This window comes from Ursus maritimus, unplaced genomic scaffold, assembly GCF_017311325.1.
Source record: "Ursus maritimus isolate PB19 unplaced genomic scaffold, ASM1731132v1 scaffold_26, whole genome shotgun sequence".
NCBI lineage: Eukaryota > Metazoa > Chordata > Mammalia > Carnivora > Ursidae > Ursus > Ursus maritimus.
The window spans coordinates 43,915,737-43,942,597 of NW_024425119.1; the positions used below are offsets into that span (position 1 = coordinate 43,915,737).

General features: G+C 45.5%; 3 protein-coding genes across 13 annotated transcripts in view; 1 reads left to right on the forward strand and 2 right to left on the reverse strand.

Moving 5' to 3' along the window:
• The window catches only part of CBX5 (chromobox 5), a 35,332-nt gene extending 27,198 nt beyond the window's left edge, over positions 1-8,134 (reverse strand). Inside the window, exon 1 of one of the 2 annotated variants that reach the window (XM_008704680.2) lies at positions 7,967-8,128. The gene's annotated coding sequence lies outside the window, so the exon portion shown is untranslated. Of the gene's footprint in view, positions 1-7,966 lie in introns of both variants that reach the window. The other variant, XM_040642576.1, reaches the window with a different exon arrangement.
• Positions 8,135-8,646: 512 nt separating this feature from the next.
• Positions 8,647-15,266, forward strand: HNRNPA1 (heterogeneous nuclear ribonucleoprotein A1). 5 transcript variants are annotated; one of them, XR_571890.2, is made up of 12 exons: positions 8,647-8,786; positions 9,337-9,453; positions 9,751-9,897; positions 10,042-10,252; positions 10,342-10,434; positions 10,515-10,607; positions 10,903-10,977; positions 11,171-11,329; positions 11,913-12,068; positions 12,333-12,398; positions 14,788-14,903; positions 15,124-15,266. XR_571890.2 is itself a non-coding variant. In XM_008704683.2 (11 exons), exons 1-10 carry the CDS (start codon positions 8,772-8,774, stop codon positions 12,386-12,388), a joined length of 1,122 nt encoding a protein of 373 aa, XP_008702905.1. In that variant the 5' UTR covers positions 8,647-8,771; the 3' UTR covers positions 12,389-12,398; positions 15,124-15,266. The 5 variants fall into 5 exon arrangements, 4 of the variants coding, with proteins under 4 accessions (XP_008702905.1, XP_040498511.1, XP_008702904.1 ...); XM_008704683.2 differs by lacking the exon at positions 14,788-14,903; XM_040642577.1 differs by lacking the exon at positions 15,124-15,266 and having other exon boundaries at positions 14,788-15,035.
• A 2,230-nt stretch (positions 15,267-17,496) lies between these two features.
• Positions 17,497-24,648, reverse strand: NFE2 (nuclear factor, erythroid 2). Of its 6 annotated transcripts, none has more exons than XM_040642581.1 (4): positions 24,372-24,648; positions 23,330-23,473; positions 19,966-20,134; positions 17,497-18,770 (listed from the first exon to the last, which is right to left on the reverse strand). In XM_040642581.1, exons 3-4 carry the CDS (start codon positions 20,077-20,079, stop codon positions 17,763-17,765), a joined length of 1,122 nt encoding a protein of 373 aa, XP_040498515.1. In that variant the 5' UTR covers positions 20,080-20,134; positions 23,330-23,473; positions 24,372-24,648; the 3' UTR covers positions 17,497-17,762. The 6 variants fall into 6 exon arrangements, with proteins under 6 accessions (XP_040498515.1, XP_040498514.1, XP_040498512.1 ...); XM_040642580.1 differs by having other exon boundaries at positions 23,241-23,473; XM_040642578.1 differs by lacking the exon at positions 23,330-23,473 and having other exon boundaries at positions 24,372-24,647.
• Positions 24,649-26,861: the final 2,213 nt, after the last annotated feature.

The window sequence follows — 26,861 nt, forward strand, 5'->3', positions numbered from 1 at the left end:
AAACACACACACACATACGTATGTATACACACACACACGCGCACACACACACACACACACAAAGGAAATAGAAGTTTGCCTGATAATAGACTATGTTAAAAATAATGAATGCTTTGGTAATTGTTCCTTCCTCACCCATTTTCTGGAAGAGTTTGTAGAATTGGTATTATCTCTTCCTTAAAGGACTGGTAAGGGGAAAAAAAAAAAAGGTCTGGTGAAACTTAACAGTAAAGCCATTCAGGCCTGGAGTTCTCATTGGGGGAACATTTTCAACTACAAATTTCATTTCTTTAATAAAAATGGAGCTAGTGAGATTCTGTATTTCTTCTGAAGTGAACTTTGGCAGTTTGTCTTTCAAGAGATGATTCAACTCATCTAAGACGTTGAATGTACTGGCAGAGTTGTTCTTAATATTCCCTTACTACCTTTTCAATGTCTCTAGGATCGGTAGTGATATCCCTTCTCTTACTCCTGATATTAGTCATTTGTGTCTCTCCCTGCCCTCCGCCATCAGACGTGCTTGGTTTATTAATCTTACTGATCTTTTCAAAAACCAACTTTTACTTTCATCGATTTTCTCTACTGTTTTTGTTTTATACTTCACCAACTACCTTCTGCTTTTATCTTTAGCATTTTCTTTCTTCTGCTTAATTTGAATTTAACTTGCTCTTCTTTTCCTAGGTTCTTAAGATAGAAATGTAGGTCACTGACTCTAGGCCTTTCTGCTTTTTTAATTGAAGCATTTAATACTATAAAATTCCTTTAAGCACTGTCTTCGTTACATCCCACAAATTTTAAGGTCATATTATCGTTTTTATTCAGTTCAAAATATTTTCTAATTTTGTGATGTCTTTGATCCATGGGTTACTTAGAAGCGTATTTATATAATTATAGATGTATATATTTCAGTTTCATTGTTTTTCCTTTCATGTATTTTGAAGTTTTATTATCAGTTGTGTAAAATTTAGGGTTCTTGTGTCTTCTTGATGAATTGATCCCTTTCTCATCTAATCTGGTGTTAGCTATCTGCCCTACCTACCTCATGTCTGTTATGGAAAAAGAACAAACTCTTTGCAAAGTATACAGCAAACAGAAGGTAAGATGTCTGATGATAGAGAAAGTGAAAATAACTTTAATAAATTTTCTGAACTATCTCTAAGTTATATCTATGCTTGTCTCCAACTACTCATATAAATGGGGTTTGCCGATGTTTTATCAGATCCTTAGATGTAATTTATTGTTGTGAAATACTGAACAAATTAGCAGTATATTACCCTCCACAACTCCCTGTGAGGTGAGTGAGTCTTACTGATTTAGGGATGAGAAAGAAGGTACATGGAGTTCACGAATCTGCCTCAGAAACCAAACTTAAGATAGATTTCCCAGCCTGTTGGTTGACCTCTTTAGCAGTGCATGTTATTCCGACATAATTATGCCTGCTGACTCAGATATGAACTTGTTTTATTCTAAGAAATGGAGATTATAATCAGAGAAATACTTGAATTCAGTTTGGTTCCTCCTCCTCTCCACGTAAGAAATAAATAATGAGAGTGTACTAAAAATTTGACCTTTGAATAGTCCTTTCAACAACACCAACTCAATCCTATGTTTTCTAGTGTCATTTCTAGCAATGAAGTATGATGGAACCAGCATTCAGTTAAGTCTGAAGAGTAAGACTGCTTGTGAGAAATTTTAAAACTAGCTCCACAATCTAATTTCAGGTAGAAAAATCTGTCAGTGTTTAATTTTGACAAACTACTCTTACTGGAAAGGAAATCCAGACTACACAGTCCATAGCCTCATTAGGATGAGAGTGCAAAATGGCCCAACCTGTCAATTACACCTTTTTTTTTTTTTTTTTAGAAAACCACAACAATTAACAAATTTGTTATCCTGTCTTAATACCCCAAGGATTTGACAAGTCAGTCATCTATCCTTCGAATCCTAGGCAAAGGCCTCCAAAGGCCTCCACTGGCTCAAAATATTAGAATGAGTTCTTCGCTCACATTTAAAATCACGGACTTCAAAAAAATAAACTCCAAGACAATTCAGGAGTTCTTTCATGAAAGTCTTTGGTCTAGAAGGCTAGCAGCAATCACCTATCCAATTTTTTCCATATAAGATGAAGAAACTAGGGACCAAAGAGGGCAAATGGCTCGCCCAAGGTTATATCAGTAGTTAATGACAGAAGTGGGAAGAGAATCTAGGTTTCCTGAGCTTTTTTTCCCATTTGCCTCTCATTTTTAAAATAACTTTTTCTTGGGTCACCTGGGTGGCTCAGTTGGTTAAGCATCCAACACTTGATTTCAGCTGAGGTCATGACTTCAGGATAGTGAGATAGACCCCAGTGTCAGGCTCCACAATGGGTGTGGAACCTGCTTAAGATTCTCTCTCCCTCTCTCTCTGCCCCTCCCCTCCCTCAAAAATAAATAAATGAATTTTTGGGGGGGCACCTGGGTGGCTCAGTCGGTTAACTGTCTGCCTTCGGCTCAGGGCATGATCCGGGAGTCCTGGGATTAAGCCCGGCATCCAGCTCCCTGCTCCGTGGGGAGCCTGCTTCTCCCTCTCCCTCTGCTACTACCCCCTGCTTGTGCACGTGCTCTCTGTCAAATAAATGAAATAAAATCTTTAAAAATAAATTTTTCTTGAAACCAAAAAGATAAATTATTTAATTAAATAACTTCTTCCTTTTTTAAAAAAAGATTTTATTTATTTGAGAGAGTGTGTGTGTGCACGCGTGCGCAGACAGACGTGAGCTAGAGGGAGAGAAGCTGAAACAGACTCCGCCCTGAATGCAGAGCCCCACTCAGGGCCTAATCTCACAACCGGAGATCATGACCTGAGCCAAAACCAAAAGTCGGCCACCTAACCAACTGAGCCAGCCAGGTGCCCCGTAATTTTTTTCGAATTACGTAATATTTATTTGGATCAGGGTTAGAGAACTAGGGTGTACTGGTTTGAGTGAAGGCCCCCCTCAAAGATTACCAAGTCCTAATCCCTTGAATTTATGACCATTACTTTATATTTTGACGTTACTTTATGTGGCAAAAGATGTGAAAGGAAAAATTTACTTTGGAGTATCTGGTTGGCTTTTAAATGCAATCACATCTATCCTTATGACAGGCAGTTCTGAGACAGAGACACAGAGAAGACAATGTGAAGAGAGAGCAGGGAGAGATGAGGCTGACAGCCACCAGAAGCTGGAAGGGGCAAGGAAGGGACTCTACTCTAGGGCCTCCAGAGGGGGCTCAACACTTTGATTGTAGACTTCTGGCCTCCAGAACTGTAAGAATAAATTCCTGCTGTTTGAAGCCACTGATTCTGTGGTAATTTGTGCCAGCAGTCACAGGAGACTAATACACAGGGGAAATAAAATTTTAAAAATCATAAACTGGATATATATAAAACCAATTACTGATCCAAAAAGAATTGAACTTCAAGTAATCCAAAGAATGCCTAAAACCTTTAAATCCCTCATTTCAAAGGGTAAATTAAGGCAAACAGAGAATATAATTTACCCTCCAAAATACTGGCAGATCCAGGAAGACAAACTCAGCAAGGTCTAATATTTACATAGCTGCTAACAAGAACAGTGTAGGTTTTTCCCCAAACATGTTAGCTGGTAGAGCTCCTGGACAGACTAAACATAGGCACCAGTTGTCACTGTGGGTGTTCTGCCAACACAAGTGTAAAGTTGTCATCAGAAATGAATATGTGGCTTCGAGTAGATTACAGAAAGCTGAATCTTGGACTCTGCACAAGCCAACTCTTCTCAGGATGACCTGGACTCTTTCCCATTAGTACAATGATCAGCTAAAAGGCATCCTCTATAAGGAGGAAAGGAAAATCAAAGTTTACGTCAGGGAAAAAAGAAAATTGCCCAGAGTTCAAGTTCACGAATAACAATGTGTAAATAGCATCCAGGCTGAGTCAGTTACAAGTGATATCTCGCATTGTAATTTACTACTTTTAAAATCAATATCCACAGCACACAGCTTTAAGCCCAATTTCACGTAAGGTAAATGGAAATAAAAACAGACCAAACAAAAGAACAAGAAAAGGAAAGAAATGCTTTACCAAGGATTGTTAAATGTGCTATTCCAATAAAATATACAAATCATGCTATGTGGTTAAGTAAAATACCTAAATAAAACTTACTAATCTTCCTCAGAAACCTCTGTAACCTGGATACCTCTTTTCTAGACCTACTAACAAGGGCTCTGAAAAATACCAAAACTTTCCTAGACATATAAAAATCCAGCCACCGCAGAGTAATGCTTTTTTTTCTTTTTTGCCCCAACCATTATCCTGCTCACATACTATCCATATAGCTTTCTACTTATTGGTTTTCAGACAGACCAGTGAACATGTGTTATGTTCCCTCTTAGCGAACACTATCCTTTTAGGCTTGGCAACAACAGTATATCCTTAAGTTGTAAGCACAAGTACTTGAAATTTAATTTTGTAACACAGGCTAAACATCTTACCTTGTTAACAGACCAGTACAAATGAACAACCAAACCAGGTTCTCCAAAGGCAAAAAATAAGTCTAAACCTAAGATTTTCAGTGTGGGGGTACCTGGGTAGATCAGTCAGTTGAGAATCCAACTCTTGATTTCAGCTCAGGTCATGATCTCAGGGTCCTGGGATTGAGCCTCACATCTGGCTCCAAGGGGAATCTGCTTGAGGATTCTCTCCCTCTCCCCGCCCCCACCAGTCCCTGGCTCTTGCACACAAGCATGCACACACTCCCTCTCTCTCTCTCAGATAAATAAAATAAATCTTAACAAAAAAAAAAAAAAAAGTGATAGTCTTAGAGTATCAATGAAAAATTACCCTCTAAAATTTCCTTACTGGAGAGAAATGTTCATCAGACCTATTAACTCCAACATTGTAAGAGAATTCACAAAAAAGCAGTGTGTACTTGCACACCACAGTAAACCAAGTAAACTATGTTCAAATCCTGAAATTTTTCAAATTAAAATCATCAAATAAGGGGTCATAGTTATTTGCTTATAAATCCAAGCAGCTGGGGCTATAGATGGGTGGAATCCATTCAGAGTACTCTAAGACGATGTGATGCACCTATTCTTCAGATCAGTTTTCCCCCCAATCTGTGGGTCTATACACAGCCACGAAACCAGCAAAAACTGACCTGCATTTTTAAGAAAATGAAAGTGTACTGTAGATGAGAAAGTACCAGAGTGCTTTGCACATATATTTATATAATGACGCTTATTTCGATATGTGTACAGGGTCAGTGTAAATGTATTTCTTAGTAACAGTCAAGATCAAGTTTGAGATACACTGATCCAAAAGAATCCCAGTAAAGGAAAGAGGCTTAAAGCAGGTGAAAATCTAATAAGCATCTAACGCAAAGTCCATCTTTGTCCAAAACATATTTGCCATTATTTTAGGCACCCAAACAAATACGGGATGCAATCAATTGTGTTTAGAGTGCAAGAAATGGTAAAAACTTAATGAAATTCTCCTTTTATCCAATGGAATGATGATCTCTCTACATATGAAAAGATAACTGTTAAGATTTAGTGATCCATTTACAAAGGCCACTTCCTAAACACTTCACCCATTTCTCCCTCTGATTTCCAATTATTAAAATAAAAGATTTTGACAAGATAATCAACTCCAGCATCTTTCATGTTACTTGTTTATTCTTATAAGTTTATTTAAGTAATCTCTACACTCAATGTGGGGCTCAAACCTATGACCCCAAGATAGGGTGGCATGCATGCTCCTCCACTGAGCCAGCCAGGCACCCCCAGCATCTGTTACTATAAATCAATGGTTTTCTTTTTTTTTTTTTTTAAGTTTGTTTATTTTTTTAGCCATCTCTACATCCAACGTGGGGCTTGAAGTCACCACTCTGAGATCAAGAGTCACATGCTCCTCCGACCAAGCCAGCCAGACGCCCCTAAATCAACAGTTTTCAACTAAGGAAGATTTTGCACCACTACCACTGACACCCCCAGGACATCTGGCAATGTGTGGAGACATTTTGATAGTCACAAATGGGGGTGAGGGAGAAGGTGAGATGCATTTACTAGCTCAAAATGTCAACAGTGCTGCAAGAAACCCTGTAGATCAAGACTGTATTCCTTTTGAACCTAAATAAATTAGGGGCAGATAACCTTAATCTAGATCCCTTTAGTTCTTAGAAACTCAGCAGAAACAGCTGCATTATTAGCCTACCTAGAAAGTTTATAACGAGATATGAAACAAATTTGTCCTCTTAACAACTGTCAGAGGACAAAGAAATCTCTCCTCTGTTCATTATAAGGGCAACTAAAATTAACTTTCTTTTGTACAACGTCGCAAAGGTCTCTAATCAGAAGTGTACTTCATATGTAGTTGAACTTATTACAGTATTTAAACAATTTTCTATTAACCTTAAGTCAGTGAACAAGAGAGCAATTTAGATTCTGATATGGCCACTATGTAATGAAAATTTCTTTATTTTTACAAAATATCTTCAAATCAGCTGAATGGGTGTTACCAACAGGTGATTACAATACCTGTGAAATAAACACTTTGAAGGAAATACAATCAAAGCAATGGAATAATCCAGGTGATGTCTCACTCCTCCTGTCCTTAACACCCTAAATATCACCCTTGTTAAGCAACTTAACAAAATTCAGACATCCTCAGAGGAAGAGTAGAAAGAGAGAGGGCTTAGAAACCCTTTAATGGTGTAAAGAAAGACATAAATGGGGGAAAGTTCCTCAAAGAAGAGACTAAGATAAAAGCACTGAGACATGGATAATGCTTGTAAAGTCCTTAGCACGATGTATCCCTGGCAGATACTAAGTACACGCAAAAAAAGTTATCTTTTTAAAATTTGTATTTTTATCCTGAAGATCACCTTAGTTCTTAAGGAAAAAACGGCACTTTCTCGAGGTGTAAGGATAAAAAACAGGAGGTGAGAAGCAAGTGATTATGACTGGAAACACAAAAACTGACTTTTTCATCTTTAATCACAAATTATAATCCCTGAAGAGACTTAAACATTAGAGATCCAACCTGCCTAGATCTCAATTTGTCCCTAGAGATAAGGCACTTCAGTATGTAGCCTTCCAAAACTTTCTCTATCGTTTTACAAATATCCATTTGTCCGTAGAAACGTGCATCATTATGTAGATTTTTCTCGGGCGCCTTTCCACGAAGGTAGAGATTTATTCTTCTGGTTCTAACATTGCAAGTCAGTCGTCCTAACGAAGTGAGTTCCCGAAGACCTGCCCTGCTCCCTTCAAAACCTAAAAAGGGTTGAGTGGTGAGAAGTAACGATGCGGGGGAGGGGGGATGACAAATTCGAAGCAATACAGGAGCAAACTTATAGTTTCCCTACCAGAAAGGTATGTGGGATGGAGGCCTAAAGGCTTCATTAGAGAAGTCATTGTGGATAAAATACGTGCCCGCCGCGCCATCACAGGTATTGAATCCTCTTCTTCACAACCCTAAATCTAAGACCTTCCTCTTCTGGACCGCTGATTGGACGACCTGCCCGAGGGCTTTCCGTAGGCTATCCGCCTACTGGCTCCAAATTTGGTCCATCCATTTACCGCCGACTCCGGCATTCCCCATTGGAGTCAACCCGCGGCCTCTTGGAGGAGCCCAACCTACCGCGCGCTCCGTGCTCATTGGCTCAGGAAGACGCTGCTCAGGCGCGGAAAACCCGCCTCCCGCATTCCGATGGCCCAAGGACCGATCAGTCGGCAGCTAAAGGCAGACTCAATTGGCCCATACACAAGCCAGTCAAACCCTCCGGTTGCAAAGCTCCACAGAACTTACAGGAATAAAACATCCCGCCCCTGTTCTTCCATTGGTTGGCTGAACCCACCGCTCCCCCTTCACGAGCCCCCACCCCGCGGTCCATTCATTACACAATAACGGGCCCAACTGGAGTCAGTTCAAGACCTCGTATGGGTAGGCAAGACTGTCTGCCACTTACCCGGAACCGAGACCGATCACTCACGCTAATGTCTTCCCTGTTCCTCTGCGGTGAGGCCGGACCACAAGACACCACCGCTGCCGCCTTCTGCGCAACGCCAACCGCCCGCCAAAACGGATCCTTCCCTGCGCCTGCGCGACCAATCCTGGGACTGGACCCTTTCTCCGCCCATTACGCCTGCGCAAAACGGGGCACAACTCCCGCCACTACGCAGGCGCTGTAGATTCGCCGCCGTCTCCCGCCCGCCATTTCACGTGCTTCAAGCGCCAAGCGGAACTTCTTAATGCGCCTGCGTAAACTCGCCATTTTACTACACATGCGCCCAGCAGGCGGTCGTTGCAAAAAAAAAAAAAAAAGTCACCTGATAACTTCTTTCCTAATACATAGTATTAACCTTGCTTTGCCAAGTGAGTTGAACGTAATTTCGGGGCATGAAGGATTAAAAATTGATTTAAATACTTTAGGTACATTCGAATATGAATGATTGGTTGACGAGCCAATCACACCAGTTAAGGGTAATATTACTTGGTAACCAATGGCCCCTAAGGGGAGGAGACTACGTAGAACGCCCAAACGGATGACGTTATACAGCAATGCGGGACTACAGACCAATAGCAGGGGGAAGCTATTGCAAATATCCAATCAGAGATACTCAGGGGCGGAGTCTACCAATGCCTAAAGCGAGGAGGCGGGATAAAAAAGCGAGGCCGAAGGTAGGCTGGCAGATACGTTCGTTAGATTACTCCTTTCTGCCCGTGGACGCCGCCGAGTAAGCATCGTTAAAGTCTCCCCTCCCACCGCCGTCATGTCTAAGTCAGAGGTGAGTAACTCGCTGTCTCCAATCTAATTTTCTTCCTCGCTCCTTCCTGAGTTCCGTAGGATGCGGCCTGTTTGGTTGCTTGCGCCGGCTTATTCGGCAGTTCTTCGGCTGCTGCCAGGGCCTACCCCTCCCAAAGTTCAGGTCGCCATTTTGTCCTCGTCGTCGCCATGAGGCCGCCGTCCTGCAACACTTGGTTAGCACGCCGGTTTGCCCCTCCTGCCAAAATACTTAGGCACATTCGATTGATTTTGTTTTATCTTGTATCAGGGGGTGAGTTTCTTAAAGAACAGCTGTAGTTCTCTGCGGGTTATGTATCCTTCCAGCCCAGTCCTTTTGTTGCGCGTGCGTCGGAAAGAGAGGAGGGACGCATGCGCTCGTGGCTTCCCAGCCCCCAACGTACCGTCTCCCTACCGAGGAGAAGCACGTGGCTCGCTGTGACCCAAAAGAACAATAAGGGCTATGTAATATTGCTGTCTAGTTTTGCTTTTCCTCACTGAAAGGTGTTTGACACTATAGCCCCCACGTAACGAGTTTTTTCCCCTGCTCCTAGTCTCCCAAAGAGCCTGAACAGCTGCGGAAGCTCTTCATCGGAGGTTTGAGCTTTGAAACAACCGATGAGAGTCTGAGGAGCCATTTTGAGCAATGGGGAACCCTTACGGACTGTGTGGTAAGACTGGGAAGAGACAAAAGGCCAGTAGAAGTAGTCCATTTACTTGGATTGTTTTGCTGTAATTACTGTGTTTAGAGAGATTGTTAACAGGATTATAGTTCACAATAATTTGGCAAGGAAAAGTGTGGCTTTTCCTGATTAGAAACTCCTAGTTTTTACGTTAGATCGGTAGTGGGAAACTGGAGGGCTTTGTGTAAAGGGTGATGCGAAGAAAGACTTTTATTACCCTACTCGGGGAGGAAATGTCAAGAGGTTCTGGGGTTTCCCTCTGTATTAAATGAGTTAACATTTCAGGTAATGAGAGATCCAAACACCAAGCGCTCCAGAGGCTTTGGGTTTGTCACGTACGCCACTGTGGAGGAGGTGGATGCAGCCATGAATGCAAGGCCACACAAGGTGGATGGAAGAGTTGTGGAACCAAAGAGGGCTGTCTCAAGAGAAGTGAGTGATATTTTTTTCCTCCTGCTGATTTAGAAGTGTGCTACTAAGTGGACTTCCCATTTGGGGGTCTTAACACATTTTAGTGATCTTCATTAGGGATACTTTTGCTGATCTAAGTAACTTAATTGGGCTTTTTCATATTAGGATTCTCAAAGACCTGGTGCCCATTTAACTGTGAAAAAGATTTTTGTTGGTGGCATTAAAGAAGACACTGAAGAACACCATCTAAGAGATTATTTCGAACAGTATGGGAAAATTGAAGTGATTGAGATCATGACTGACCGAGGCAGTGGCAAAAAGAGAGGTTTTGCTTTTGTAACATTTGATGACCACGACTCTGTAGACAAGATTGTCAGTAAGTATCGGGCATGCACTTTGCTAAGGTTTCTGAAGTCCGTGTTCTATTCTAAACCCTGATATCGTGTTCTCTTATTAATTTTTTAGTTCAAAAATACCATACTGTGAATGGCCACAACTGTGAAGTAAGGAAAGCCCTATCTAAGCAAGAGATGGCTAGTGCTTCATCCAGCCAAAGAGGTGGGTTTATTTGATTAATCCTTACAGATAACTAAGTAATTCCAATCTGTGTGATTTAACGTTTAAAACTTATCTTTAAGGTCGAAGTGGTTCTGGAAACTTCGGTGGTGGTCGTGGAGGTGGTTTTGGTGGGAATGACAATTTCGGTCGCGGAGGGAACTTCAGTGGGCGAGGTATGTGTGGTTGTAGTTTACCACTAAGAATTAATAGTAAGGTTATGGTTTGATTATCCCCGGGTGACTTGCCCTCTTGGCAGCTCGTGGTAGATGCAGCTATTGGCCAACATTTCCAAAGTTAAATTTTTCCAAATGTAGTTCTGGCTTCTCACTAACCAAAAGGTTAAATCTTGAGTGAAAAAATAATTTTTGTAATGCAGGAATTGTTCCGTAAAATTTAGATTTAGAAGGGTGTAAATTGTGTATAATCTATATACTTCAAAAAGTGGTTTAAAGTTCTACTCTCTTCCAGGTGGCTTTGGCGGCAGTCGTGGTGGTGGTGGATATGGTGGCAGTGGGGATGGCTATAACGGATTTGGTAATGATGGTAAGTTTATTTTAAGGAGTGCATAGGTGAAGTTTCTTTTTGCAGTCTTTAGACTAGGTTAGTAGAGTAAACTAGTGCATGACAAGATCAGCTCTGATAACAGCATGCTGTGAGCAGGCTTTAGGCATTACACTTGCACAGGTTTTGATTGTTGAATACTTTTGTCTTATTGAGAAGAATTGTATTCTTGTAGGTGGTTATGGAGGAGGCGGCCCTGGTTACTCTGGAGGAAGCAGAGGCTATGGAAGTGGTGGACAGGGTTATGGAAACCAGGGCAGTGGCTATGGCGGGAGTGGCAGCTATGACAGCTATAACAACGGAGGAGGCGGAGGCGGCTATGGCGGTGGTAGTGGTAGGTATCCAGTGATCCAAGTACTTGGTGCAACAGCTAGACTAGCCCTTTAGAGTTTATGCCCGTAAGGGGATTTGATGCTCTTAAAAGCATTATGTGGTACAGTGCATGGGATTCTTTTTTAATGGGCTTGCTAATGCTACCTCCTCCTGGCTTTAAGCTGGGGCCGCCTCACTCCCAAATAAGGTAGATGGATAAGTGGATAGTGGTGTCTTTAATCAGAATTAGATTAGCTTCCAGCGGGATTTAGTATCTTAACTCCTTTGGGATCTTAGGCACTTAGTTGATACATCCAGCATATTTTTGCAGTGCCCTGGTTGGGTAGAGGCTTTCAAGGCTAGACAATATGCTGTAATGCCATGGTGAGTTGGGTAAATCTTTTAAAGTACTGGATTATTCAACTGAGTGCCTTGCCCAGAAAAGGATGAGATAATCAAACTTTGGAGCCACCAGTGTGTGGGAGGAAGGCAAACCGTGCAGTTTTTTGTTTGGTTTTTGGTTTCTTTTGCTTTGAGCACTAAATAGAACTCAACTACCATCTCCATTTTCAAGTAACAGATAAAGGCCCTCTTTCCATTCCTAGGAAGCAACTTTGGAGGTGGCGGAAGCTATAATGATTTTGGCAACTACAACAATCAATCCTCAAATTTTGGACCCATGAAAGGAGGAAATTTTGGAGGCAGAAGCTCTGGCCCCTATGGTGGTGGCGGCCAATACTTTGCCAAACCACGAAACCAAGGTATTGTATATATGCACTGTTGGAGTGCTGGGTATCTATAGCTAGTTCCAATAAGAAATGTGTTAATTTTTAGGTAATGTTTGTATAGACAGTGAAATGCTGACAATTTAAAGCTTTTAGGAAATTTAAATGGGAGGTAATTTGCAATCAAATGGGGAAAGTCATGTGAGATCAAACGCTTAAAAATCTGAACTTTTATTGCCCCCAACTTAAAAACTGTTATTGGAACTTCCAAAGTTTAAAAGGGACAAATTCTGTTCTTAGGTGGCTATGGTGGTTCTAGCAGCAGCAGTAGCTATGGCAGTGGCAGAAGGTTTTAATTACTGCCAGGTAAGTAAACACCTTTTTATGTTTTAAGTTAATTTTTGTAAATGATAATAAACCCAGTAACCCTAATGTAGCTGAGCAGTGCAACATAGTTAACATTATAATTGCAGTAAAATTTTGGATATTAAGTTAATATTTAGATCAGCAAAATTTGTGGGAAACAAAACTTGCTATTGGATTGTAGCCTTGAGTCTTAATATGTTTAGATTAACAACTTTATTCCATATTGTTCAACAGGAAACAAAGCTTAGCAGGAGAGGAGAGCCAGAGAAGTGACAGGGAAGCTACAGGTTACAACAGATTTGTGAACTCAGCCAAGCACAGTGGTGGCAGGGCCTAGCTGCTACAAAGAAGACATGTTTTAGACAATACTCATGTGTATGGGCAAAAAACTCGAGGACTGTATTTGTGACTAATTGTATAACAGGTTATTTTAGTTTCTGTTCTGTGGAAAGTGTAAAGCATTCCAACAAAGGGTTTTAATGTAGATTTTTTTTTTGCATCCATGCTGTTGATTGCTAAATGTAATAGTCTGATCATGACGCTGAATAAATGTGTCTTTTTTTAAATGTGCTGTGTAAAGTTAGTCTACTCTGAAGCCATCTTGGTATACTACCCCAACAGTGTGAAGTTAGAATTCCTTCAGGGTGATGCCAGGTTCCATTCGAAATTTATTTGCAACCTGCTTGGGCACAGAAACCATTGTCTCCACAAACCTTGGTGTAGTTGAACTGACAGTTAATGTGTTGTGACCTTGGAGTTCACCATTAAAAGGGTCACCCAAGCAAAGTCCTGGAGTTTATTTGGTTATTAATATGATTGTTGGCACATCCTATGCAATATATCTAAATTGAATTATGGTATCAGATAAAATTATAGATGGGATTAAAGCTTGTGTATCATCCATTATCATGTGTAATCAATAAACGATTTAATATTCTCTTGAATGGAATGACAACTGTATGGATTTGGGACTGGCAGAGCTTTGGACTTCCCTACCCACTTACCCCTCATAATGTTGAATGCTTCTATCACGATTCAAGTTCAAAACTCTGCCAGAGAATAGAGACCAGCTGCTGGCTAATGCCACCCCATAAGTCCACAGATTAGAAGTGTTTGGGAGACCTTTTTAAACTGACCAGCACCAGTAAGAATATCTTATTTTTAATACAAAAACAGGCTTACATTAAAGGAAAACAGCAGTTTTACTTTGTCCTGGTGGGTGGGTCCCTAATAGAGGTTTATAGATTAACCATACTATTGAATCTGTTTGGACATTAAAATTACGGAGATGGTGAGGAACCTTATTGTATTCATGTTAACTGCAGTTTTCCTTTAAATATGGTATATCACACAACCATCCTAAAATGTTAATTGTATAGAAAATGATTTCTAAAGCTTTTTACAGTTACTTAATATCCAATCATTGTTATTTGTTACATAGGTTCTTTTGAGCCCTCCCTTTGGTACCCTCAATTTCAGTGCCATTGTACCTGGTAGCATAGAGAATTGTTTTATCACTAGGACTGTGTATTCCATCCCGTGGGTGTGTTACTTGGAAGTTTGGGGAGGAGGGTGGGTGGGGAGTGGATGGGGAGGTGGGTGGGAAAGCATGGGTGATAGTTCCATGAGTTTGATATTGGCTGAGTTTGCAATGGCAGGTGAAACCTTAACTATTGAGGGAGTTTGCAGATACCTCAGGATTCGTGACAATGCCTTTAAAGATCCAGGAGAGATGTTCAGCTACTAGGAACTGCTAGCAAGTATAGCGCGAATGGCTCCGAGCTCAGACTCTACAGCTGAGAGTAGACACTTGTGGTATGTGGAGTACAGATAAGCCAGGGGCAGGCCACGGCACGCTCCATGAAAGCTAGGAGGGAGTGAAGTTTTCAGTGACCATCGCAAGAAAGGAGGCAGACAAGAGTAAGGCACACCTGACTCTTAGGACTAGCAGTCAGAACCAGGAGGAAAGGTTTTATTGCTATGCTGGTAGGTAAGAACAGATTTTACTTACATCCGTATAGTGTTACCTAAATTCCAGTTTTCTGTTACATTTTCCTTAATATATTGAGCCAAAATTAGTCCAGTTAAGCTGAACTTGATTTTTCTGGAGATCAATTGCTTTAAATTGACACCCTAAACTTGGCTCCCAAATGAAGGAAGTGAACACTAATTCCACTGTGACAATATATTTTTGCCCTTTAATTTTGATTATGTCCAACCTTCCTTTAAACCATTTCTTTAAAACAATGGCTCAAAGTAATGCATTAGAATCTTCCCCAAAACATGGTGGGAGGGAGGGTGGACCATTAATTTTGGGGGGTGGGGGATTTACCCTGAGCTGGGACTTGGTCTCAGAAAAGCTAGTTCTAAAGGTTGTTTACTTTTCTAGGGAGGAGTCTGCTACTCCAGGCTAATCAACTCTCTTTAAAAAAACAAACAAAAAAAAACACAAAAAAAAAACACAAAAAAATCAGAAACTCATCTGTCCAAATTTATGGCTAAAAGGTAAGCTTTTTATGAACTTAATGCTCAGCAAGAGTGCTTGGTATTGCCAAAGTAGAGAATGACAAGCTGTGCCTGGGAAGCAAAAAAATGAGATCTCCTAGTCTGTCCTAGCCAGCAGAATGTCTGAAGCAACTGGGTTCCCAGTAAACAGAATGAGTGTAATTTAGAATCTTTCAAGTGGTTATGTAAACACTGTAACTTTTTTCTTTCTTTCTTGCAGCAACATCCTTAATGAGGACAACCTTTATCTGAGCCACTGCACCTCATTTTCACTGCCATGCAGTTGTTAGCTGCTCTGCAGCTTGAATTAATCATTCAGTTCTATGAATGGACTTTTTTTTAATAAAATGCTATTTTAACTTGGTTCTGTTTTGTTTTGTTTTTTTTCTTTCCCCTTCATGATACAGTAAATCAGAATTTAGCAGAGTTGAAAGTCTTTCCCTTTCATTCTTTACTCGTGCTTCCTTGGATCCTTCTAAAGGAACAAGTAAGGCTTTACATTAGGTATGTTAAGAAAGGTGGGACAACGTAAACATCTTAAAATCACAAATTGAAATTGAGATTAGGGAGGAACAATTATGTGGTTGGGAATGGTTCTCCCACCCCTCCCCAAGCTAAGAAATAAAGTGGTTCTAATATCATGTATTAATATATAAAAGTTTATCCCAGCATCATGGTTTAGTGAAATCAAACTGTCACTTGCTGCAGGAGTAAATCTTGGCCCACGCAGAATTAAGCTGTTTACAATTGCTCCTCAAGTATTTATTGGCCAGCTATCTCCAGCTTCCAAAAAATCTGGAACCAGGTTAAGATGAAAATGGAGGGGAAGATCTTCAAATTTTTTGAAAGTAACCCAAAAATTTGGGACCAATAATTTAACCCCTTAGCAATGCTTGAACTTTCCCATCTTAAAGAACTCAATTTTCAACCTAGTAAAAGAGTAGAGAGGTGTAAATGTATAGGCAGTCTTCGTTGTTAACAGTTCTGATTTAAGAATCTAACTTTTGGTTTCAAGTTACCAGAACAGGTTTCTCTCCCAGTCATAGTTTAGAAGGACGGGTCAACTAGGGCCACCAAGTGTGCAAAACATTCCTATTGAAGGAAATGAGGTTCTGCTGTCACATTCTGTGTACTTTGCTACATGCTTTACAAACACAAGGTTGCTAGTAAGTTCAAAATGTTCAGGTGATGACCTGTTTCAAGTTTTTGCAACCTCTGGAACCAGAACCCAGGTCACATTCCAAAGCTATCCACCTTTTGCTTTAGTTAGCTACGTACCAAGTTAGGTTACCCGCTACAATATATCTTTAGTGGGGGCGGGGCATTTCTCCCCATTTTTATTTCCAGGGCCTAGAACAGTACTAGAACCTAAGTGCTCAGTAAGTGTTGGATAAATGAAGGTCTAAATTTGCCTCTGAATTACCACTTCTGGGAGCTTACTTAGAAGTGAAAAAAAACCTTCACTGCCTGATGTCCCTCAAGTGAACTAATAATACTTTCTGAACGGCTAATCCCAGGCACTCCCTTTACAACTTGATCCTGTATTTTCAGTTTTGAGAAAGTTGACGAACTGTTTCCAGATCTATTAGGAATCAGAAGCTTTAAATTGCTTTCATTCCCTAACCTAGCTTAGAGACCACGTTTCTGAGAATCTGTAAGCATAAAGATTCGACACATCCTTTGATCATTGTCTGCTCTTCCATGTCTCACAACTGAGTGTCTATCAGAACTCCAAAGTGGAAATAAGTTTTCCTTGTTGGAATGCAGCTAGTAAAGTTGAATAGAAGTAAAATACCCCAAAGAGGTAATTCGTGTAATTCAGTGACTGGAAAGATCAGGAACCACCCAACTCCATCCAGGGAGATAAAGGTGTAGTGTCAGAGAAGTTTGATTGAACTTTGATATGATAAAGGATTCTAGAACTTAATCGCATTCTGCTTCAAGAAAAAAATAAGAGACCCTAGATCTTTGAGGATCTAGAAAAGGGAGGCCCCAAAACGGGGATTGGATAGTGTGTCTCACACAACCGTGGAAACAGAAGTTCACCAAAAGGCATAACCTACTCCACCAGGGAGCAGGTTTTGCCCAAACTTGGGTATGAACTCCCTTGAAACTACGGTGTCCAATCAAATTCTTTCATTCCAATCAAGAGCATCTCGGTCTCTGAGAGAGCTCTGGCACATCAGGATGAGGAAATCCTAGAGAGGTAGGCAGGAGGCAGAGAAAAGAAAAAAGGCCTGTGGGCATTCTAGACCTTTCTGTGCTCCAAAGATTGAGAAAGGAGAGGTCTGAACCTCTGGGGCCTTGCACAGAGGGTACAGCCAGCGTTGGCAGCAATCCCCGCTCTATAAACAGTAGGCCCCCAGGGAGGGTGGGATTCCTCAGATCATCCATGACCTCTGGCTCTGAAAAAGGAGACGAAGGTGGTACATCACACTGCTTAAGCCCAATTTCTTGCGTACCTCTCTCATACAGAGCTGTCGGGGAAAGCAATGAACTTGGCAGGACTCCCTCGCCACCACGAACAGGCGCTGAACTCTGAGTACTCAGCTCCATCGCCCTCTCTTGAGAAGGAAGACACCGTGGAAGGCCGTTTGTGTAGAGCGCTTTATATACCAAAGTTCAAACAAGAGGTGGAGGCTGGAGATGTAGGAAGCTGAATCACGGAAGAGAGATCCCAACCCTCCCCTCGCACACGCGTCTCAAGGCAAGCCCTACTGAATACACCGTGGACCAGCCCAATGCCAGGCTTCCCATCGTCCCCTTCCCGTCTAGAGAACCCAGCTCCTTCTGGGGAATACCTTTATCAGAAGGGAATAAAGGAGATCTCCATCACCAGTGCCACCCCTCTGGGCCAGCTTAGCCTGTGGCCTCCATCTTGGCTCCCCGGGGCACCAGGAAGATGGCCCCGTCAGCAGCCTGCTGCAGAGCATACTCTTCAGGGGAGTAGCTGTTGCCTGCTTCATCCCGCAGGTGCTGGAAAATGTCACAGTACAGCTCCGTCAGCTGTTGGCGCATGACCTCCAGGGTCCGGTCGGCCTCCCCTCTGGCCCGGAGAAGCCGTTCCCGCTCGCTGCCCAGCCGCTCCAGTTCCCGCTCCAACTGCACAATGGTCTCCAACTTTCTCTTGCGACAGTTCTGGGCGGCCACCTTGTTCTTGCCCCGCCGTCGGATGTCCCGGACTAACGCCAGCTGGCTCTCCGTCAGTGGGTACCGCGCCAACAGCTCATTAAAGTCATCTACCGGCAAGTTGACAATCTTGTCCGTTGGGAAGGGAATCTTCATGGCCAGGGCCCGACGCTCATCCCGACTCCCCGCCTCCCCCCGTGCAGTGGACTTGGCCCGCACAGGGCCTGAGGAGGGTTCTAAGGCTAAGGGGGTCTCCGCAGGTGGCAAGGCATAGCTGGGGTGGGCCAAGGAGTTGGGCATAAGTGAGTAGGGGTACTCCACTGGATACATCTCTACATACTCGCTGCGCCGCCGACCAGCCTCTGTCCCCTCCAGCTCAAGAGATTCAGCGTCACTATAGTTGAGGGATAATCCTGAGTCGGATTCTGGGTCTTCTTGGGGCTTGGGGGGCCCCGCTGGCAGCCCAATGTCCAGGAGAGCCAAGGGATCTGGGAGGGGCTCACTGAGCAGGCCCGAGAGGGTCAGTGGCTTGGAGACTGGAATGGCCATGTTGCCATAGGAGTATGAAGGGTCTGGGACATGAGATGTGGGTGCTGGGAGCTCATAAGGTGGTGGAGGAAGGGGGAAGCCACCATCTGGGTGGATTGAGCAAGGGCAGTAAGTTGGGGGCGGCGGGGGCGCAGGGTAGGGGGCTGGGGCTGGGGGCTCAAAGGATGGCTCACTCGGAGCATTTAGGCCCTGTAAGAAAAGACACAAAAGAGGTTTTGGAGACAGGCTGAGGAAGAGAAACCAGCTCTCTCTCAGGACCAAGCTGGGTCCTTCTGAAAGACACAGTGAGATAACAGGGGAACAGGAAAATGCTAAAAATCATTCCAAGCTTCTTCTAAGGTTGCAGTGCAGCTCTTTCAAGCAGAAACCAGTTTAAACAGGAATGGAAGTCACTGAAGTCAGACTTCGGAAAGGACTACATCTAACAATGCAACAATATGGAATCTCTTCCTCTTCAGGGGAAGTTCTTACTGCGTTGAAATGGCACGTCTTCCTGTATTTCCTTCAGGAAGACAAGAACTTGTTATCTATGATGACCCCCCCCCCAACCCTTTCCTGCTGTGGTTATCTAGGGTCAAAAGGTCAAGTTCAGATCCTGGCCATGCCCTGGGAGCCCAGCAGAGGGAGCTGCTGAGCAGGAGGCGGGCTTAGGGCAGATCCCGAGGGCCCAGGCATTGTGGCAAGGGAGAGAAGGGGGGCACAGAGCCAGGTTTGGGGGCTGAGGCATCTTGGGGAGCCGGCACATGCTCTACCCTCTCCTCTTCAGTCCCTCTGTCCCTGCCCAGGTGCAGAGAGGAGGAGAGAGAGAGAGAACATGCTGGAAACAGGGCCCCCAACCCACATGGAGGAGCCACCGTGCTCCAGCCCAGATGGGGACAAAGGCATCATTGTTAGGCCAACAGACACCCCTTTGTCCAACTAACAGGAGGCAAGGACCCTGTCATAGTCTGACCCCCCCCCCTTCTCTAGGCCCCTGAACTACTGCTCTGCTACCTGAGGGAAAGGGGCCCAGCATCTGAAGGCAGGGGGAGGAAACAAGGGAAGAAGATGGGCACGACTGGAGGAGAGGGAGTTCAGAAGGGAAGAAAGTGAGAAAAGGAAGGCGGGGCAGGAGGTGGGTTAGAGAGATGTGAGCAGAGTGGCTGCCAAGAGAGCTTACACCCCCAATCAGATCCTTTCTTCCCTACCACTCCTCTCCCTCCCCTCTCCTTCCTCCCTACTCCCTTAATATTCTGGTCTTCCATCCAGCTCTCCCTCCTACTCCAGTCTTTCCTTTTCCAGTGCCTGGAACATTCCCTGCTTGCTCCAGCCCCCTGCCTCCGTCCCAGCCATACTCCCTGCTTTTCTGTTTTTTCCTCCCCCATGTTCCCCCAACCCTGCTCACCTGCAGCTCAGTGATGGACATGATCTCTTGCCAAGTCAGCTCCATCTCGCCCAGCTCTGGAGTGGGTAACTGTGTCACCCTGTTCCTGCTCTGCTGGGGAGGACACGGGGGCATCCTACTGGGCCAGGGCCTGGTCCAGGGTCCCCAAAGCCCAAAAGGCCCCAGCAACCTGTGTCAAAGGAGAAACAGGTTTAAGAAAGAAAGGGAAAGAAAGAACGAAAGAGAGAAAGAGAAAGAAAGAAAGAAAGAAAGAAAGAAAGAAAGAAAGAAAGAAAGAAAGAAAGAAAAAGGAAGGAAGGAAGGAAGGAAGGAAGGAAGGAAGAAGGAAAGAAAGAAAAAGGAGCTACAGGTTAAGGTCTCTCCTGCTAGGGGCCAGCCACTTTGTCCTGCCTCCATGGAGAGCTCCCTGCAGCCTCACCTGAGAGAAGGAGATGCCTCACCCCCCAGTTACGTCGTCCTCATCAACCAACCCCTTAAGCTACAAAGACTTGCTCCACGGCGTGACCTCCTCCTCACCTGCTATGGCTGTAGTCAGGCCCTTTGGGAGCACAGTATGTCTTTACCTTCTTTTTCAGACAAGATGCCTTCCCTTTCCCCTTCTTCTTACTCCCCAAAACTGTATCACTGGCCAGGACAGAAGTAACATCTTCTGGGGGGGCGGTTCCCCATTTTCTGGGACATCAGGGATCACTCCTGCTTTCCTCTTCTGTCCTCAGTTTTCCTCCTCTGTCTCATCTTCCCAAGATGAGAATGGGTGCTTGGGGATCCCCAAGGAGCATGTTGTGGGAAGAGCCAAGCACACAGCCCCTCCCCTTCTCTGAGATACGGCCCAGGCCTGGTGGCTGATAGCAGCCCTGCCTTCTACTCCTATCCTGACTCTGGGCTCCCCTGCTTGGGTCTGATAAGAGGTTTATCAGCTGGAGGCAGCAGAGGAGGAATGGTCTCTGGAGACACTGGACCTCTGTCCTATGTCCCTGCAGGGTCATCTCGGCCATACCCCACCCCACACAGCCAGGCTGCCAGGCTTCCTAAGGTAATATAACAATCGTAGCAAAGACTTATTAAGCACTGTCAAGAACCGTGCGGATGTTTTACAAGCACTCGTTTGAGATTGATTTGCACAAAGATTCTATAAGGTCCATTCAGAAAGTTAGACCCAACCTGATAAAGAGCAGGGGCAGGTCTATACTGGCTGACTCTGCTAGCCTGTACCGGCCTCGCAGACACCTTCCCATCCCACTCCTGCGTCTCCGCGCTCTAAGCCTCTACTGGTGGTTTGGCTCAGTCAATTCTTTCTGTGGTATCTGTCTCTTTTCTCTTCTTCTGGGGGAATATCTCTTTAGAGACTTAAAAACACGGTCCCCTTCAGCACCCCCCCACCTTTTTTTGATCTGGGTTCTAGCTGCCAGTCAGCCACAAAGCAGCAGAGTGAGGTTGGGCAAGCCTTCGCACTGCTCTGAGCTTCTGTTTCCTCATTTATAAAAACCAGGGAGTTGGATAAGTGGAACTCAGAGGTCCCTTTCTGCTTGGGCAGCTTACCGTTCTCAGCAAACCCTCACCCCTGCCTTCATCTTCTCCTCTCCATCTGCCCCTCTCCTCATCCTGCCTCCCTATTCCCTGACACCCACCTCCCTGCACCTGTTCTCCCAGCCTTTGACAAGAAACGCCAAGTAGATTTCACAGGGGCCTCCCAATATCTTAGGGCCAGACATGGCACCCCACCCCTGCCATGTCAGTAAAGGCAAGCAGGCTGGGGGTGGGAGAAACTTATAAAAGGACAGAGGATAGGGCTGGATGACCTCAACTTGCATGACCTTAGATCACCACAAGGATGGCCTATCATAACTAACTAATATGAATCCACTCTTTGACTTACCCCAAATTAGTAAGAACTGCAAATTATTCTTTTGAAGGAGGATCTCCCCTAGCCCTTGCCCCCGCCCCTTTGTTACATTGCCATCCCCAGAGCTGAGAGCTGGTGTGGGCACAGGCGCTTGGCCAGTGGGCAAAGTGGGTGGGGTGTTTATGTCTGTCCAGGATGCCATTTCAACACCGGAACCCCACCCTCCCCCACCCAGGTTCTGGAGGAAATTGCCCAAAGGCAAAGTGAATGGAGAAGGGGTTTAGGGGGCAGGGACAATGACTCTTGCCTCATAGTCCCTCACACTGCACTGCACCCCCCCCCCCAAACTTCATCCCTCCTTGTATCTTCCTGGATCTGACTCTCAGGTGCAGTATAAAGATCCTGCCCTAGGAGGCAGGAGACCAGGTTCTCCAGCCTTCCAAATGCGTGACTTCCCCATTCAGTCTCCTCCATTAAACGGAGACAGGACCAGAGAAGCTCCCTGCTGCAAGACGCAGTGCACGGCATCGAGCTCAGGCAGTCACAAGCCTGACTGGGCACCGCATCCACTGTTTGACCCGTAAAATCACAGGCTCCTGTGAGCCGGCCCAGCCCTACTGAGTCGAACTCATAGGTGCAGGTACCCGCAAGCAGCATTTTAATAAGCGCCCTAGTGTTTCTGATGCCAGAGGCCCACGCCGCCTTGAAAAATGCTAAACTAGCCCAACCATATGTATTTACAGGAAGAACACAAAGCCAGAAAAGAGCTGGCAAATGATGTCCAGACTTCTCCTAGCTTCAGAGCCAGGCAAGGCTGGGTTCTAGGCTGCCCTGGTCTCTGAGACTAGATGTCAGCCCCTTCTCGTGCACCTTTGTGACAGGGAAATGAGAATCCAAAGGGTCCCTGCAAGAGGCGGGAGGTCTGACAACAGAGAGCGGATGAGAATCTCCGGATCAGCTCCAACCACCTCTCTGGTGCTGTGGCAAGTTTGCCTCGGGCCAAAGGGGAGTGGTGTGTTTTTCCCTAGACACTCAGTGGTTGTTCGTGGTCTCCACACCAGGCATAGGTCCCTCTGGGTCTTAGGAGCCTACCTTTCTAAGGATGGGCCCGGGGTCCTGGGGCTGACCGCTAGTGGTACAGAGCAGGGAGGAGGGTGTAGTCAGAATTGGCTCAAACAGAACATCACAGAGGATGCAGAAACAACAAATCCTGGGAAAGTAGAGTGGGCCTCCCTGTGTCCCTTTTGCTTTACAATAGACAGTTCCCACATTCCATTTTAACCTGCACTTTGAGGTCACACAGCCATCTTCCTCCCTACCAACATGTGTCAGGTAGGACTGGAGCCATCTCCGGGGACTATTATCCTTCCTCCTTCCTCTGACCCTGATGGTCCTACCCAGAAAGCTCTTACCACAGTCTCTGAGTACTCACAGAATGATATAGAGCTTTATATTTAAGGATTCAAGATGAGGACCATTTGTGGAGGGATGTCTTGACGGGGAGAAAGAGAGGGTGCTTGCCTCTGGGATCCTGTTCTGAGGTGTATTAGGCCACTCCACCTCTCCAGGGGTCAAGAGAAGCAGTGGAAGGGTGGGGAGGGATCAGTGAAACCTGGGGTGTGGAGTGGCAGGTGAGCAAGCTATTTAGAAATATTAGGAACAATCCTAAAAGAGGGAGAGACACATAGAAGTGAAATAGAGAAACAGAACGGAGGAAAGGGGAAGAGAGAGAGAGTGGATCAGAGTGAGATTTAGTCCCCTGAGGGCATACATTACTCAAACAGGTGTATGGGAACAAGGGAGAAAGGAATAAGTTTCTATTATCCTCGTTTGGTCCCTAGAAATGAAACGCCAGTCATTTGGGGGCCAATGACTAGAGAATTCCAGCCCCAGCAGATCTGTTAGCACCCTTCTTCTCTTCCTCTGCTACCCAGCCTCCTACTTCCCAATATGCTAAGATTTCCAGTCCAAAGGAACTGCCCTGGAGTAGGATGCCTTCCCTCTCCCTGCCAGTTCTAGCTGAGCTCAACCACCCAGGCCTGGAGAAGAGAAGGGGCAAAGGAGGCAAGACTCCAACAGCCCCACGCCCACCACCCCATCCTTCTGCCATGCTTCTCACCCATCCAGGCATCCAGGGTCTCCAATTCCTCACCTTCCCCCAAATCTTTCCAGCTGGCCAGACAGGGCAGCATGATGGAATGGAGTAGGGGAAAGGGTGGTACCATACACCTAAGAATCTATTGGCTCCCCCCTGGGGAAGCCCCCTGCTGAAGGGTTACTCAGGGTCACCCCCGGCCCTTCAAAGATGCCTCAGAGGACCACTGTCTGGTCCCCATCTACAGCGTCTCACCCCAAGAATCTCAGAGTGCTCAAGAAGCCATCTAGGTCTTCTCCCAGATGAACTCCCCGAGATGTCAAATCCCTAAACCAGGCAGCCTGGGGAGGCCGGAGATCCCCCGGGGACGTGCAGAAACGTGGTGATTTTCTCCCTCTGCCCGCTCCACCTCCCAGCTTGGCGCCTGGATCCCACTGGAATCGCCCTCCCACCCCGCCCCTCAGGCACCTGTGGCGGGGTCCGAGCTGGGCGAGGAGAGAGATGTGGCTCCCGGTGCTGTCTCTGGGGAGGCTGGGCCTGCGCTGACACCTCCTGGGTGAGGATCCCTGCTACCTCTGAAGACGGGGGAGGGCTGCGCCCCGCCCCCGGGCCATTACTGGCGCTGAATGTGGTGGCTCGCCGGAGCACAGGGAGCGCCGGGGGGCGCACCAGCCTCCTCTCAGAAGACCTCGGCCTGAGTTCTCCGTCCTTCCTCCAACCCTCCCCTTTCCCCGTGGCCCTCCTCTCCTCCTGCCCCTTCTGGCCAAGAGAGGAAACTTGAGCCCGGTGTGGTTTCTGCCCACACCCCGCCCCCACCTTGCTCCCGGCCAGCGGGGGCACACATGGCTTCCAGCGCCTCCCAGCCCTCCTTTTAAGCCCAGGAGTCCGGCCAGGCCTGCGTTTCTCCTATTCATATGAATTCCAACCTGGTGGCCCACTCCAAGGTGACCTCTAAACTTTATACAGGTCTAACCTCCTTCCTTCTGCCCCCTTGACTCTCTTAGCGACAGGGAAACTGAGTCATAGCAAGGTGGATGGTAGCTGAAGAAAAGGACCAAATATCTAGTGTCCCAATTGTTTAGTCAGGTGGGCATTTAGGGCATTGCTTTTATTTAAGGAAAGCCTGGGTTCTGGGAGAGAGGTAGGAGAAATGTTTTGGGGAGGAGGGGCAATTGCTGCTTTGATGGGTCCTTTCACCTGTAGCCTTCTCCCCTCCCCCAGCAGCCTCAGATGTCCTAGGACAAAGGCCTCTTTCTTGGCCAGGTTTGCTGTCAGTGTGTGAGGGGAGTTAGGTGTGCACAGGGGCGCCCAGCGGGGACATTATTCACCTCTCTTAAAGGGGGCCCTGGGTGCCCTTTGTCCTCCTTTCTTCCAGGCAGGGCACCCCGAACACATGGCAGCCACATACTCTGGACAGGCCAGCTCATGTGGGTAGAATATCAGGTCCATCCCCCAGCACCCATGGCAGCTCTTTCTCAGGCCAGTAAGTACCCCCAGAAGTCACTCCATCATCCTTTGGTCTCCAACACACAACCCAAGACCCAGGCCCAACAGACCTCTCCCCAGGGACTAGAGGAGTCTTGCTTCCTCCTAGCTTCCTTTTTTTTTTTTTTTTTAAGATTTTATTTGTTTATTTGACAGAGATAGAGACAGCCAGCGAGAGAGGGAACACAAGCAGGGGGAGTGGGAGAGGAAGAAGCAGGCTCATAGCGGAGGAGCCTGATGTGGGGCTCGATCCCATAACGCCGGGATCACACCCTGAGCCGAAGGCAGACGCTTAACGACTGCGCCCCCCAGCCGCCCCGCTCCTCCTAGCTTCCTTGTACTGACTCTCAGCTGTAAGGAAAGTCCTTCTCATGTCTAGCTTCAGTCCTTACAGCTGCAGCTTAGACTTTTCCTCTATTTTTTTTTTTCTTATAATAGCTCAACTTCTATTGGAAACAATTAAAGACAGGGAGGCAGATGGATGTCACCCCGAGGCAGAGCTGGCACCCAGCCCACATTCTCTGATAGGATCATGTTCACTGTTAAGATATGGAACATATTCTGTGCCAGTTGATAAAGAATAGCTGCTGGGAGTCTTCCTTCAAGCATTCCCCACCCTGACACCCCTATATCAGCACCCCAGTTCTCCCTTGGGACCTTCCACAACCAGCAACACAACCGAGCAACTCAAGAGGCAGTTTGATACGGCTTCCTTGCAGCTTGTGTGTATGGGGGGGGGCATTGATCAACCCCCACACCAAAGCCATGGTTAAATGCTTTGGATTCCAGCTCTGTCCCAGGAGATCGTGATTCTGTATGCATGATCTATGTAGGACAGGAGGGAACCCATGCCTTCACGGCATGTTACTTGTGGGTCCAGAATCTTTTGATGGCCTGGGCATGAATCTGGGTCACATACCTGGCATCTGGGCATTCAGATATAACTCTCTCAGTGGCATACTTATTTGGGCGCCTCAGAGGGGATGAGGGGCGGTGATAGTCACACTTGTGGCTGATTAAATAATGATATCAGGTTACAGCTAGTGAACAAACATTTACTGAATGAAAACTACCAGCTCAGGACACTGCTGTGGCATTGCAGATACAGCTGTGGATAACACAAACCTCATCATTCATTAATCCATCAACGAATACTTATTGAGTGTCCACTGTGTTTTATACTCCAGGAACACAAAGATGAATAAGACATAGTCTGCATCCTCACTCCCAGAGTAGTTGGGGAATTACACTAATAACGGTCTATATAAAGTGCTATGGAATTGAATTTCTGCTTGATGAAATTCAGGAAAGGCTTCAAAGAGGAGGTGACAATTGAGCTGGGTTGTGGAGAACGACTAGGGGTTCACCCAGCAGAGAGAGGGAGAAGGGTATTCCAAGCAAAGGTATGAAGGCACAGAGGCATAAAACATAGGGTAGTACTTTGGGTCTACTAGGGTGGGGTGTGGGGGTAGG